Below are 16,818 nucleotides of genomic sequence, written 5' to 3'. Positions count from 1 at the left end.
TCCAACGCCATACTCTCTGGTTTCCTCTGCACTCTTCCCTTGCCAGAAGAACGTAAAGTTATTCTCTCTGAGAGTTCCAGAGTCGGCAAGCCGCGTCTCCTGCAGTGCGGCAATGTCAACCTGCAGTCTCACAAGTTCATCGTTGATGACTGAGGTCTTCCGAGCATCGCTGATGGCCTGGAGGTCGTCGGACAGTCCTGGTGTCATTGTTCTGACATTCCATGTGCCCAGCTTGAGGGGAGAAGTTTTCATTGTTGAATTTAAATGTATTTTGTTTTTGCCTGGTGCAGCAATCGCAGTCCACTTGTCGGATACTTGTACCCTATGTTACGACCTGGTCGCATCGAGGTGCGGTGGTGTTCTCCCAATGATGCAGACGGGCTCGGACACAGCTTGCAGGTAGGAAAATGATTTATTTTTCACAAATCAGACAGAAAAAACAAAAACGACTAGCATGGGAGCTAGCAAGCAAAATAATCTAGCATGAGAGCTAGCAGGAAGCAAAGTGGTCGTAACTTGTTGCATGAGAACAAACTAAGAAGCCAGGCAGAGTGCTGCCCGGGCGAAGACTAAATAGCCCTCTGATTAGCGCTCGGGCAACAGGTGCGCGTCCCGAAATGCTAACCAGAGGCAGGTGAGCAAAATCTGCCGTCATGGCAACAGAAACAAAACACACGTGACACTAAACTGTAAACAAACGGTGATCCGAGCAGCGGATCCTAACACCCTAAGCCCTACGCACCCAGTAAGGCAGGCGGACTGTGGCGGGACAACACCTATTTGGCTGGGGGCTGCCCAGCTTGAGGCGGGCGGTAGTTGTCCAATGAGACGTGGTTTTCTCTCCCACCGACGAAAGCAACCCCTGGCGCCAGCTCTACGCCAATCAAGCGGATGGCTTATAACCGGTAACTGTTGCTTCCCGTGTTGTTTCGACGCTTTGGAGCGAAGCTGGAGTGTCCTCTCCAGGGCGCTAGCCTGGGCAAGGTGGTATGGAGAAAAAGCTGTTGCCCATGAAGCAGATCCCCCCTCTCCACGCAGCTGATGGATCCAAGGGAAAGGTAAAACCGATACATCTTGGCACCAGCGGCATCGCAGGAGTTGCCGGAATGACTATGAAGATAAGGTCAGACCGCCTTAGGGACTCCGGCTCCGGATTTGATGTCAGGGTTGACTCCCTTAGCCTTTGGTTATCCAAAACCTGCCCGCAAGGCAGCGGGAGACTCGTGGAGGGCGGGGACGTCTCTCTACCCGTGCAGGTCCATGTATACCTGCCCACTGCCCCAATTGTTATTCTGAGTTTGCAGACTTTCTATATTTTGCTGCAGACTTTTCACATCTTGTTTGTGTTCTGTTGTTGCTTTTCTCAGCTCTTTTTTCATTTCTTTCATTTCTTCTTTCATTTCTTTCATTTCTTCTTTCATTTCATTAATTTCTTCGTTCATTTCTTCTCTCCATTCTTTAATTTCTTCTTTCATTTCGTCAAGTTTTTGTAGTAACGCCTCTGATGGCGCCGCTGTAGTGGCTGCTGTTGGCAGGAGCTCTGTGCTCTTGTGTCATCCTTTTGTGTTTCCCTCTTGTTTTCATGTGTTATTATATATACAGCTTTAAATATATATATATATATATATATATATATTTTTTTTGCCTTTTGGTTCGGGACCCTTTGGGACTGTGTGACAAGGGGTGGCACTTTCCTGACTTCTGCGGTGCTTTTTTGTGGACTTCTGGATCTGCCTCCCGGGAGCCTTTTGGCCATGGAGACCAGCTGCTGGGTCTCTGCCACACCAGAGTCCGTTTGGAGAGACTGGAAGAGATGCGGATGAAGAGACAGAGCTGCGGAGCTAGCACTGAGCGCCGGAACGGACAGGTTTCACAGTGTCTTGGCTGAATGAGCAGGTATCGGACACCTCATTCTCCTTAGACGCATCCTCGCTCATCCATGCGGACTGGACACTGGCCGAGTTAGTGGGCAGCCGAGAGTGGAGTCGGCTCTCTTGGTTGCTTTGTTGGGTCTGCTCCTGTCTCTGGCCATGCTCCCTCCACCCCAGCAGACAATGGCGTGGAACACCGCAGAGGCCACCACAGTGTATATGTTTCTTTTCATAGCTGCATGTACAAACGTTTGTAGAAAAGGCTGGTTGCATCAGCTCTGCTCTTTTAATGTCTTTAATGTCCTTTGTTTTCTTTGATGTTTCCCTCTAACACACATGGAAGAGGGATGTGTGCTATGGCTATGAGTTGTTTTTTCCCTTGCCCTCAGTCTGGACCCCATCCCCAGGGGCCCAGGCTTAGAACAATGTTTCCCCCCCCCCCCCCCCCCCCCCATTGTTTACCTGTATCTCACCTTTTTGTAAGGGGCGCCGGAAGTTGGCAGACCCGTCAGCGATCCTGTTCTGTCTCCCAGTAATGTTTGATCCTGTTCTGTCTCCCTGTAATGTTTGTCATCTCTTGAATGGGATTGTGCTGAAAATGTTAATTTCCCCTCGGGGATTAATAAAGTATTTCTGATTTCTGATTCTGATTGATTCCCATCATGTCCTGTGTCCAACCTCAAATCTTGTTCCCAGTTGTGTTCTGTGTCAGCTGACCCCGAACGTTTCGGGATTTCAATCTTTCCTTTAGCTTTTCGCATCGCGGCAGTCGCTGACGTCAGTGCCTCTTGTGTCTTAACTGCAGTTACTTCTTTAGCAACTTGCGGCACTTTTAACTTGTTTTTTCAACAATTTCGTACCTTGCGCCGTTCAGAGATCAATTTGAGGTGTCAGCCTGTCAACTTATATCACTCTGCGACGTCGGAATCACTTTAAAACAGCTGTAAACTCGCCGTAGCTTTTGGTTGCTAAGCAACCGCTTTGAACTGCTGCAAGGCGCCGTTGGCTTGAGGCTAACGGCTCTTCCAACTCGCCTTATTTCAGCGTATCAGTGCCTCTCAACTGATCAAAATCAGATCGAAGATGCCAGGTCCAGTGGCTGTGATCGCAAATCAGTGGTCAAAATCTTCAGATTTAACAAAAACTCCGGTAGCAGAAGCGGAGCCTTTTTCTTTGCGTCCTTTCTCATTGACAGGAAGTGACGTTACTCAAGTAGATGTAACGGAGTAAATGTAGCGCGTTACTACTCACCTCTGGCCACATCACCGTTATGTTTGCCTTCAGTAACAATGAATGTATATGAATATCAATGTATATCGCCTTATAATAATATTACACAGTTGCCTATGCATTTGATATTTAAATGTTTTTACATACAAACTGATAAATAACTTGCTTTGAAATCATAAGTCAAGGTGACAAGCAGATATTCTAGTATTCAGTATTTATTTTCATTTTTTACAAAAAAAAATTGTAATACCGTAAATAATAATACAGTATTGGTGCATGATCAGATATTAAAGCTTAACCGTAAGAACAGTGACGTGCTTTATTGACACAATTTATTTCCAGGCTTTCGCGGGCCACATAAAATCATGAGGCGGGCCATGTCTGTCCCCCGAGCCTTGAGTTTGACACCTGTGGTCATTGATATTCTTTGGTGTAAATTTTGCTCCACAGTCACATTTATATTCTGTTTTATATGTATGTCCGCAAGATGTTCGATTGTGGAGGTGATCCCTTTATATTGCAAATGAAACCTTGCCCCTGTACACTGTTTAAATATATATTTTAAAGACGAACATCACCGCGTTTTTTTTCCAGACACAGTTGAAAATAAACTTTATAAACACCAGGTTTTTCCTTAATGTAACGATCACGGCGCACCGCCACAACAAAATCATAGCCTCCACATCTTTAAAATAAGTGTTTTTATGTGAACACAAATGCAAGTAATATAATGTATTGTAGCCTCTAGAACAGTGGTTCTTAACCTTGTTGGAGGTACTGAACCCCACCAGTTTCATATGCGCATTCACCGAACCCTTCTTTAGTGAAAAATAAAATGTTTTTTTTCTTAATTTAATCTTAATTTATAAATATTAATCATGAAATGATGTTATTATATTAAAGAAATACTAATAAAGATATATTTTACAAACAGAAAGTTACAGGAATTTACACATGATCCCATGTTTACATCTTATTGTGCAACATGTGAATGTTTTAGTGGGAACTAAATGCGATATCGGAAAGGGGTACAAATTATTTCCAAAGCAGGACCCCCACCCAGACATACAATACTAGTACACAGCTCATGAAAAACAATATGTTGTGTTACTGTCATTGTAAGTGGGCCAAAACACTTATTTTACAAAATAATCCCATGGAAATTACTGCTGTCATTTGATTATAGTAATAACACATTTAACTTGGTATTTAGTCAGGTTTGGGACAGGTGTGCTGCTGGCAAAGTGTGCACATCTTAGTTAAAGTACCAATGATTGTCACACACTAGGTGTGGTGAAATTTGTCCTATGCATTTGACCCATCACACTTGTTCACCCCCTGGGAAGTGAGAGGAGCAGTGGGCAGCAGTGGACAGCAGTGGGCAGCAGCGGTGCCGCTCCCAGGAATTATTTTTGGTGATTTAACCCCCAATTCCAACCCTTGATGCTGAGTGCCAAGCAGGGAGGTAATGGGTCCCATTTTTATAGTCTTTGGTATGACTCGGCCGGGGTTTGAACTCACAACCTACCCATCCCAGGGCGGACACTCTAACCACTAGGACACTGAGTAGGTCCACGCATATGGAAAATTAGAGGGAACATTGTTCGGGGGTATCCATAATACGCCGATAGGGATACGTTTTTATTTACACTATGAGTCGGGTGTGTCCTGACCTCCGCGGCGGAGGCACCCCCGAACCCCTGAGGCCGACTCGCTGAACCCCTAGGGTTCGATCGAACCCAGGTTAAGAACCACTGCTCTAGAAGAAGTCACACAGAGTCCGATATGCTATTTTTTACTTTTATTGCCAATGTTATCAATCAATCAATGTTTACTTATATAGCCCTAAATCACGAGTGTCTCAAAGGGCTGCACAAGCCACAACGACATCCTCGGCTCAGATCCCACATCATTATGCTAACAACCGACCCAATTCCAACAGGTTTTACCTACCGTACAAACACTTACGTATCCGTGCTTCCCCGGACACACAACAACACTTCGTCATTCTCCGCCAATCCTCTTTCAGGCACAGACGGTGTGTTTGGGATCATGGGAAAAATGAATATCAGATCAAAACCACACAGACATAAAACATTAACACCAGCATGTCATTACAGTATGAATGGATATATATGGGCCATTATTTGCGCACTATTGACTAGTGATGCACCGAACATTTTGACTATGACTTGAAACACAGAAAGAGCGCTGCCAAAACCGGATGTTGTGATGAAGTAAACAATACACAGGATTGTGGACGTAACTTTAATATATCTGAAATATACTAATAACACAGATTTGTTTTTTTTTTAATATATAATTTTTTTTAGCCTTTTTAATAAAAATATCATATCATAATAACTAATTATGCAAATAATACAATGACGACATGGTGACCACACCCAGACCACGCCCACACCGCCACAGGTATCTTGGCAATCTCGGGGAAAGCCTGAACACGATATAGATTCACCCGGTCATAACATCAGGTATACCTGCACACGCTCAGAGCTGCGTAAAAAAGCTGTTTCAGCAGCATTTATCTCCCTGCATGTTGTTGTTATTGTGCGTATGCCAAGATAGGATTAAAGTGATACTTCAATGATACCTTAAACTCAGTTGGCATCGTACAGAGCTCCTCTCCCTTTTGCTGATAGCTTTACATAATGACTGCAAAACACTTTTATAAAAAGGCATCCAAAACTGTGTGCAAGCCTGCGCCAAAATGCATGAACCTTCTGATTTGATGCGTTGGCACTAATTAACACATGTGAGTCAGAAAAGACGGAAATCATCATAGGTCTTCGTTAACCGAGGCACCACTGCACTTGAGGTGGCCCCTCCTCGATCTCCCCTGAAGGTAAATTGAGTTTGAGACCCCTGCTCTCGACAGCGTAATTAGAGAAAATGTCTCCTCTGTGCTGATTGTTTTCCCTGCAGCTCGTCCGGCCGCTTTGTAAGATGTTTGGAGAGCATGTTCTGTACAATAACTCTGGAAACTACAGCGAGTCCGGCCCTGGTCAAGGAATGCATGGAAGCCCACAAGGAATCCTTTTCCTTCCAAGGTTTCTGCAAACAGAGAAGATTAACTCAAAGTGTCAACAGTAATGGAATCCACCCCCCACCCCCTCGCCCCCCCTTTTTTTTCCTCTCTGTCTCTGAAGCACAAATTCACTGAGCATCCCGGAGCCATGGGTCATCAAAGAGGCTCTCTAAATGTTTACCTGCCCCCCTTCCCTCCTCTTCCACATGCACTCAGCCTGCGTAAATCACCTGCTGTGTAGTCTGGAGATCAGAAATAAAGATCAGCACCTACAGCATCTGATATGTTGCTATTGCATAGCTCATCATGTGGAGCCAGAAAGAGGGCAGGAGGAGGAGGAGGAGGTGAGGGGGGGAGGGGGGTGTTGTCAAGAAGGGGAGGGGCTACAAGTGTTGAGTTGTAGAAAAAGGTAGTGAGGGCCAATTAGAGACAAGTGTGTATTTATGTGGCAGGACCGACACTTGGCGGCTGATTTTTGTGGCTTGAAGGCTCATTTTATTCCGTTTTTTAAACCATTTGTTCGTCATTGAAATATTTTGTCAAGGCTATAACCCTCGTGCGGATCTACCCGTGCAGTTAAAAACATTCTACATCCACGAGACCTCCCTATTTATTATTCCACTTATGAATGGAGCTGCGCGCTGCATCTGGTTAACGACGCCGTCCTTGTTTTACTTCACCCGGATCAAGCTTCTTCTTCCTGGATTGCTTTTGACGTGGACCCATCATCCAACATGAAACTGGGCTTGTTGGTCGAGGCTGCTGTGGCTCTTTATCTGCTGCTCTCACCTGCACAGGTAAGCCGGCACCTTTCAAATGTGTCAAATCACGTCGTCAAACATTGTTTTTAACGTGTTATAATCATTTAACCTTGACATGCACCGTCTATTGTTTTCAGTTAGTTGACAACAAACCACGCTTCTTTTATTTGAAACATAGATGACTTTTAGTCAAATTATCAGCATCTGCCATCCTGGGACAATCAGAAATACATACAAGTAATCCAAACAGTACATACAACGTTGTCAAACTTCTTTTTTTACCTCCTAGTACCACCAGAAGGACCAACGTTAAAATACAGTAGTGTAGTAGGCTTAAGTATTCATTAAAAACAAGGCAGTGGTTTTACTTAACCAGTATATTTGATATTTTTGTAGTTTATAGTTTGAACAGTGACACTATGTTTGAATATAGGAGCATAAAACACTGTACTTAAATCAAGTAATTATTTGGCTTACCACTAGATAGAGCCCACATACCACAGTTTGAGAAGCACTGGTATAGCCTAATAATATGATGTGCATACAGTATATCCATTCAATAATATTTGTTATGCGTCATTGCCCAGCTCCACTGATGGAATACATGCCCTTTTTTTTACTCTATTGTTTATGTTAAAGTTAAAATACCACTGATAGTCACACACACACTAGGTGTGGTGAAATTACTCTCTGCATTTGACCCATCACCTTGTTCCACCCCCTGGGAAGTGAGGGGAGCAGTGAGCAGCAGCGGTGGCCGCGCTCAGGAATCATTTTGGTGATTTAACCCCCAATTCCAACTAATGTTACCAAATATGGTTATTTGTGTGTGTGTGTGTGTGTGTGTGTGTGTGTGTGTGTGTGTGTGTGTGTGTGTGTGTGTGTGTGTGTGTGTGTGTGTGTGTGTGTGTGTGTGAGTGAATTATATTTATATAGCGCCTTTCTCTAGTGACTCAAAGCGCTTTACATAGTGAAACCCAATATCTAAGTTACATTTAAACCAGTGTGTGGCACTGGGAGCAGGTGGGTAAAGTGTCTTGCCCAGGGACACGACGGCAGTGACTAGGATGGCGGAAGCGGGAATCGAACCTGGAACCCTCAAGTTGCTGGCACGGCCACTCTACCAACCCAGCTATGCCTTCGAAAGGGTTAAACCAGGGGTGTCCGAAGTGTGGCCTGGGAGCAATAATGCTATATTGCTAGGGGTGTAACGGTACACAAACATTTCGGTTCGGTACGTACCTCGATTTAGAGGTCACGGTTCGGTTCATTTTCGGTACAGTAAGAAAACAACAAAATATACATTTTGGGGTTATTTATTTACCAAATTTGCAAAATCTTCCGCCAAAAATATTTTTCTTAGTGGAATATTTGATGTGAAGTAATTGGAACCTTGGATAGGTCAATAATTCATAATAACATTGATTTTGATTCAATATCATGTTTTGAGCAATGACAGTCTGACAGAAAAAAAAACAGCTTTATTTTATTGGTCAACATTGCAACTTTTTCGAAATTACATTTAATCTTTAAGCTTTTTTATTTCACTTTTGTTATGTTTTTGTTTATTTTAATAGTATTTTTAGAATGTGCCGTGGGCATTTAAAACATTAGCTGTGGGCCGCAAATGGCCTCCAGGGCACACTTTTGACACCCCTGCTATAGATAATAAAATATCAAATCTGATAAATCTATCGATAAAAAGCAGAGCCTGGCGACGCATGCGCGTTTATCATAACTCTCTCGCTCTCTATGTCTCTGCCCCTCCCTCATGAATGCTGCTGCGTGCACAATTTGTTTTGTTTTTAACCCCTTCATAACTCTGAACGTACATTGAAAATACACGCAACCCTTACTCAAAATGCCGGACATTTGAGGCGTTTAAGAAACTCCGCTCTGACAGCTCCGCAAAAGAGGACATGTCCGGTGAAAAGAGGACGTATGGTCAGTCTATCGTAGCCCGTTAGCTGCTAGCATGCCGTGTGTTGTGCCTCGGTGTGCATTGTTTACACAACGTACGTTACGCTACTTAATATGTCCGTGTGGAAACTCGTTCGGTACACCTCCGAACCGAACCGGAACCCTCGTACCGAAACGGTTCAATACAAATACACGTACCGTTAAACCCCTATATATTGCTATTGTAAAAATAAAATTTAACAAGAAAGAAAACTGCCACAATTAGGATAATAGAGCAAAAGGGCACAATGTAAAGAAAATTGGCTGAAATATTGATACCAATAACTTACAATAACACAAAGTGTTGTCTTTAAATTAATACTGTCAAATTGTAAAAAAATTGTATCCGACTGATCACATGTTTGAATTTGGATTAATCATGATTAACCACAGGTTATTACTGGCTTTTATAATTACCTTTTTAATTAACTTGAAAAAGACATCAATATTTGGACACTTTTATTGTCAGAATTTAATCCAATATTTTTTTTTTTTAATGTTTTACACAATCATGTTATTTATTTGTATTTATTTATTGCATGAATAATCTGTGTTTATACGTGATTAATGTGTTTGAGATTAATCACACAAGTTAACTATTTTTGACAACCCTACTTTAAATACATTGTATATACAACTTTTTTTGTATTACATGTATAGCCTAGTCCAACCCTGCACGCGCCGGCCGTAAACCAGTGGCCACTCTTCCCCACAGATTACGAGTTAAGTCGAGCAGCGCTAGCCAATGAGTTTAAAGCACTTGGCTGTCATCACAACTCTTAAGGCATCAAGGAGTTAGAGATGTGACGTTCACAAACAAGTCAAAACTTTTGGAACAGCTCTTCTAAGTGAATGACGAGAACAAAAGTTGCAAGCCGTTTATTTGCAAGCCATTTTATATCCGAATCAGAATCAGCTTTATTGGCTAAGTATGTTTAACACATACGAATTTGACTCGGTAGACTGTGCTCTCTTTGTTCAAAGCAAAAAACAGAGAAAAACGCAGCAAGTATATATACTGTACATGCGGTCTGAGTCAGAGTCAAAGCATTAGGATTCATTTTTCTGGTTGACTGTGCTGCTTTGGGTTTGTGAAGTAGTTCACACTATGTAGGGTAGTACAATCCTGCATTCACATTTTAATCTTCTCTGAATTTTTTTTTATAGTTTTAAAGACTTTTTATTCTTATGTATTATTATTTTATCTGTACTTGTGATCCACAAAGTTGTTTAGATGATGTCCTGGGATCTCATATAGGATATAAAGCAAATTATGATATTATTATCAATGTTTTCAGAATAATTCCCACCAATGGACTATATAATGGTGGAATGTGTACATTTGAAGTATTCCGATCTATATCTTATAAAGCATTGGATCCTGTTGTAGGTCAAACTGACAGAAAGTTTTTTAGTAAAGGTATTTTTTATTATGTTGGGAAAATTGTGAGTACAAAAAATGAAAAGCAAATCACTTTTCTGTTGCTTCTATTTGTCTAATTTTAAATTGCCACAAACAGAGATGTTCGGCCTAACCACTGCTCATTATGAGAAGCAGTCCCTGCATTCATGTCAGAGTCAAAAGTGTCTTCACCGAAATTGTCTCTTGTCCCTTTATGAAAACGAATGTGTAGAGGGATTTTATTAAAGTCGCTAAGTTGGTAGCAGTGGTTCCACATGCTCTGTCTTCTTATTCTCTGACATACCCGATGAGGTACTTTAAGCCTCAGAGTTGTAACGACATGCTCCATTCCCGTTTTGTGAGCAATGACAACAAAAAACTGATTGTATGTAAGGCTGCAGCTAACGATTATTTTTCTATCGATTAATCTATAGATTATTTTTTCGATTAATCGGTTAATCTATAGATTATTTTTTCGATTAATCTATAGATTATTTTTCCTTTTACCGATTATTTTTTTTATTCAAAATGAAGATGAAAAAATAAATGTAGGCCCGTTTTTTCAAAAGGCATGGCTTTTATTTACAAAAAAAGAAGTATGGCCACTCAGTCAACATTGACAACAACATGACTAAATATTCTGTAACAATGTAAACATTTAAAACTTTTAACATTTAACAAAATTAAAAGTAGCTTATTTGCTTTTTAATGTGCAAATATAAAAGTCAACATCCAGTGCAAATCTTAATATTCTGCAATAGTATAAGCATTTCAAAAGTAAAAGTATTGCTTATTTTGCTTTAAAATGTGCAAAAATAAAGATAAACATCCAATACAAAAAAGTGCAAAACGAAATATTCTGTAACAACAGTGTAAACATTTCAACAAAAGTGAAAGTATTGCTTATTTGCTAAAATGTGCAAAAATAAAGATAAACATCCAATACAAAAAAGTGCCAATCTAAATATTCTGGAGCACTGTAAACATTAAGTATTGCTTTTAAAATGTGCAAAATAAACATCCAGTCCAACACAGTACACAATAACCAATTCTACTCATTCCAGTGAGTGACTAACAGTTGTAATGAAGAAAGGTTAGCATGTGTACATGTTTGGTTCTTTTCTTGTTTACAATATTCCCAGCAGCTGAAAATAGGCGCTCAGAAGGGGTCGATGTGGCTGGAACGAGAGGTAATTAGCCTTCACCTCAAGCCAGGACTGCGAGTGAGCTGAGCTGCAGTTTATATTTCTAGAAGGTCAACGGGCTCATAGTGATGTTACTAGTAGTTGACTGGGAGGTGTTTATTATCATTTGGGGAGAGTCCGCTGCCTGATGCTCACCTGCTAAACACCTATCTGCTCCACGCTGAAGCGCTGACTACATGCGCTATGAATACGCACTGCTGATTGGCTGATAATGCTTCGTGTGTACCAATCAGATGGTTGTGTGGGTGGGACAATGCTGCGTGTGTACCTATCAGATGGTTGTGTGGGTGGGACAATGCTGCGTGCTGGGACAGACGCAGAGGAGCGAAGCAGCTTGTTAAGACTTTAGCAGCTAAAGTTAGCTTTAGCTTAGAAACTCGTTCGGTACACCCCCGTGCCGAACCGAAAGCCCCGTACCGAAACGGTTCAATACAAAACACGTACCGTTACACCCCTAGCAGATACAAATGACACAGTCATGTTTTTGTGTAATGATGACAACGTATGCTCGCGCGGACGATTGACTAGTTGATGGTTTTCTTTTCAAATGTTCGTTCATAGCCGTTGTGCTGCTATGATAGGCCATTTCCGCTCGACACAGTGTGCATACAACAACATTATTAGGCCGTTTATTGAAATACTCCCACACTTTTGACCACTTTTGGCATGCTTTTCCCCCCTCGCTCGCACCGCTTGCATCGTCTGCTTTGATCGTCTGCTTTGATCGTCTTCTTTGCGGTCCGCCATGACGGTAGTGTGACGTAAATATGCGACGCGTCGACGCACAAAAACGGCGTCGACGTATTTACGTAACCGATGACGTCGACTACGTCGACGCGTCGTTTCAGCCTTAATTGTATGGGAAACACTACATTTTTTATCATTTAAGGAGTAAGTCGATGTATCACCACCGTGCCAAAAGTAATGAGTCTGCCAAAAGGTTCCATTCAAAGACGTATTATATTCGAAGTATAGAACCAAAGACACTGCAGCAGTTTGGATAAGAGTGAGTGATAGCGAGTAGTCAGCACATATTTACTAATCCTGATAATCAGCTCACCGCCTGCTTATAATAAAAAAAAATCCAGGGCCCAACCAGAGCTTAATACCCGCACTATAAAGATTGACAGCAACTATATAGTATTTCAACATCTTACTAAGAGTATTTGTTATTTCTTTGTCAGTGTGTATCACATAAATCACACATGAACGTGACTGCCACACCATCCTCTGGCTGACTAAATGTCTCTCGGGAGGACTAAAAGTCTGTCTTGCTTGGGTCAGAAGTGTTTTCTTCCCAGAAGTGTGTGATATTAATAATGCCGGGTAATTGTCATCACTTGCATAACCACTACTATCATTCAATAAACACACTTATAACAAGATAAAGGTGAACAGTTTTTCTTGCTTTCGTATATCACTTTGAGAGTCATATCTATTAAGTTTTTTTAGTTAATGAAGACAAATGCAAGCGTCATCCTTTATTTCCCTAAAGATACATGTCCAAGGATCAATACATTTCTTGTAATCTAATCTAATGTAATATATGCACACACTATTTTCAGTGGAGTTATTTTCAGTTATATGAAACATTTAGTTGAATGTGTACTTGATACCTTTACAGATTTTTATGTTTCCTATTATTATGTTTAGTACAGGGCAGTTGCAAGGCTTGACTTGTATAGCCTCTTGAGAACATCCTCTGCAGCCTCTATGTGAACAGTCATGCACAACAGGGCTATTTTTGTCAAGGTCTGACAAGAACAAAATAAACCACAACCAAAAGTCCACTGCAGAGGACATAGGTTCTCAAGAGGCTGTACCAGTTATGGCTGAGCCCTATGAACTCTGCCTAGCAACAAGACGGCACAAGAACTTACCGGTATGTCAAGACCAAAACATTTTCTACTAGTCGATTTTTATTGGCTTTGCTGTTTATTCCATTTTCTTTGGGAGAGTGTGTGTACTGAGATTTCTTGTCATCGAAACTGTCCTGGCCAAATTCTATAACAATAACTTCCTGGTCAGCTTATCACTAATGAAGGTAAATGTGGGTTATGATGTAACTAGCATCCACTTTTTATTCTGTCTGCCTTAACACTCTATGCTCTCTTGTTCCTATATGAGTGACACTTGTGCATATAAATAAAGCACATGCTATAATCCTGCAGTATCTCAGGTTAAATCATGTTGCAGCCTGCAAAAGAGTTGCCAAATGTTAGTAGCTAATTTTTCAAATCACTATCAATAACTTTAGAAAGTTGGTGCCGTCTAATAAAAAAATAATATTTGGAAATAATTCATGACTTATGAATTGTGTTTATACATTTAGCCAGTTTAATCTCTTTTGGGGTAATGATTGTTTCTGCCGTTCATGGCAGAGAGCATTGGTTCAATTCCTGACCAAAGTTGTGTCAGTAAGTGCAAACTAATCCCAAACTATTCCTGCCGTAGACTTTTTGTGGGGACCAATAACAGGGAAAAAGATATCCTCGAAAGTTTGAAGCAAGAGTTGAGTTTGAAAATCGTACAAAAATAACCACTTTGTAACACTGACACATGGCACTTAAAAACTAATACGAGCATGCGGCATCACACTGCAAAAAAATTTTTGATTCTGCACTCTCATCAGTGTTTACCATACACAAATACATTTACATGTGGCACTTCCTGTTAAGTGGCCATATGCTTCTTAACACAACTCGTATGCACCTCGGTCTGCCAGAGAATAAGAAGCCATAGCAAGAGGGATCAGTTTTGCAAACCTTGGGACTTCCTTGCTATATTTAGCCAGTATTCAGACATCTCTAGATACTAGGAATGCAACTGTAAATGTATTCATATTTGCATTTTTCAGGACGGAGCCTTTTTGATACAGAAGTTTACCGAATTACCACACAGTACGCATTAAAATTGAAAGACGGGAAGTCTGTCTTGCATCATGCATTCACTCATCCAGACATGCAGGGCATCTCGACAAGCCTGGGGAGTGTGCATTACCACTGCCGTAACAAGTGAGGTGTGGAAGCGTGCAGCATGACAGTCATGACTAGCGATCCTGCTAAGACCACAGACCCTGGAGACACGCCTACGTTGTTTGGTAACACTTTGTAAACCAGGTGTGGCCAATGTACAGACCACGGTTCATTCGTTTATGGGCCAAAAAATAAAAAATAACTGCTGTGGAAATGTAATTATAGACCCTGTGTAGCAAGAACATGCACTTCCAGATGTAGCAATGCTAGCACAGGTGCTTCCTTTCCACTCGGAACAAAACGGTACTTGAGTGGAACCATCTGTGTAACACGCACGTGTGTCTGTGTTTGTACAGATGGCATCTTTTTCCTTGTTCTTGTGTCATGATATGACATCACATTTCCACATTTTCTTTAGCAGCAGCTTTCAAAACGTCTGCATAACCGTTACATACTTTGTAAGTGCCTCGTTTTCCTTCCACATCTCATCCGGCTGAGATCTCTGCACAGTGACCTACAAGCCGAAAGGAGTGGCAATGTTGTGGTATTCCTCTGCAGTTGTAATGTCCCGGCCCTGGGGGACAGTCGCAATCAGGAAATATGGATTTCTACTTCCTCCAGCAGAGAAGATGGAGCGGTGGCGCTCGGGGCAGCCGTCTACTCAGCAGACTTTAATCTCCCATCTGGATGTAATTTAGTGTGGTTTACACAGGGAGAGCAGCGTTTACTGTAATGGAGACCACAATTACCACTGCTCAGCCTTATCTCAAACCTGCCTTGTGTGTTTGTGTGATGGTGTGTGTTTTGGGTGTGCTTTAGTCTATGTTGAGACATTTGCACATGAATTATTAGGCTTATGCTGAGGAATTGTACCTCTTTTTTCCAACATTCATCCCATTTCCTGCATTTTGTCACAAAAAAGCGGTAATGCGCAAAATCCTTAGGACACCCTTATGACTACATATGACTAGAATCAGCACAAACCTCCACCAAAATTATTAACGTAGTTGGAAAAAAATACCCATCTGTTAGTTCACAGGCTACTTCCTGGTTCATGGAGGATGACAGACAGTGGGTTTGGGCGGTGGACCCTTCCGTTGATGCCATAATGACTCAAACTGTAATAATATATTCCTCTATCAGCCCTACGGATGGGATACATGGCTTAAATTGATACTGCAATATATTTTGCACCCTTCTGCAATAACAATATGTATCATGATATATTATTTAGCATAGAAATGATAACAGAACCGTTTCAAAACTGGTTACAAAAGCTCCTAATTTAGCTGCTGACGTATGCGGTAATATATTACTTAATTTCTTGTTGTATTATTTTCTCAAAACTGTTATTAATCTACTTGCTGAGTTACTCTTAATTGCTGGTCACTTGTAACATGGTTTTATCTACACGTATATTAAAATGTGGTAAACACTTATTTTTCTGTTGTTTGGATACTTTACATTAGTTTTGGGCGATACTACACATTTGGGTATCGATCCAATACCAAGTACTGTAGTAACAGGAGGAGTATTGGTCATACTAATGCTGATACTTAAAATGTTCAAGATCATTGAATGATTACATTTTTGATCACAATTATATTCAGACAAACATTTAACATTTAAGTTATTTCCTACCATTGGCTCTGATTTAAATCCTTTGGTTTTTGCCCTTAAAGTCCTCCTGTGTCCAAGGACTTATTATTTATTTCCTGAGTTTTTAAACAATAACCAAAGTGACAAAAGATTTTCTTGATAATAAAAAATGTCGATCCAACCACTGTAGTATACTTTGTATTGATACCAAACATATTTGTATCAATCGGCCCACTCCTTTTTATTTCGAGAACCCTAGCTTAGCTGTTAGCATATCTCATACGACATGTTGTCTAGCACAGTGGTCCCCAACCACCGGTCCGTGGAACCGGTACCGGTCCGTGACGCATTTTCAACTAGGACGCACAGAAACACTTATTAATTTGTAAATTACCGCATTTTCTCCAACTTAATTTTCGCATGTCCCACTAAACCAGGGGTCGGCAACCTTTACCACTCAAAGAGCCATTTTGACCCGTTTCACAAAATTAAAGAAAACAATGGGAGCCACAAAACTCTTTTGAAATTTAAAATGAAATAACACTGCATATAAAGTTTTTTTTGCTTTGTGCTATGTATAAACAAACTATTATGGGTTACATTTATGAAATCAATGAACGACTGCAGAGAAAATGAAATAAAATTTTTGCATGCAACAAAACGTTTTTAACTCCGAAAAAGACGTCGGGTTGAAGGTTAAGTAAAATATTTAATGTCTATTTAAGTCCTCCTTGTAGTAATGAAAAAACAAAACGCCAAACTTAAATTAT

General features: G+C 41.0%; 1 protein-coding gene across 1 annotated transcript in view; it reads left to right on the top strand.

Moving 5' to 3' along the window:
- The first annotated feature begins 6,604 nt into the window (after positions 1 to 6,604).
- pgfb (placental growth factor b) overlaps positions 6,605 to 16,818 on the top strand; it is a 63,877-nt gene continuing 53,663 nt past the window's right edge. Inside the window, exon 1 of the mRNA XM_062042120.1 lies at positions 6,605 to 6,944. Coding sequence (XP_061898104.1) covers positions 6,882 to 6,944 — 63 coding nt within the window. The 5' untranslated portion in view covers positions 6,605 to 6,881. The remainder of the gene's footprint in view (positions 6,945 to 16,818) is intronic.

This window comes from Entelurus aequoreus, linkage group LG03, assembly GCF_033978785.1.
Source record: "Entelurus aequoreus isolate RoL-2023_Sb linkage group LG03, RoL_Eaeq_v1.1, whole genome shotgun sequence".
Taxonomy (NCBI): Eukaryota; Metazoa; Chordata; class Actinopteri; order Syngnathiformes; family Syngnathidae; genus Entelurus; species Entelurus aequoreus.
The sequence above is the reverse complement of the archived record's forward strand: the minus strand, read 5'-3'. Positions and strand labels throughout refer to the sequence as shown.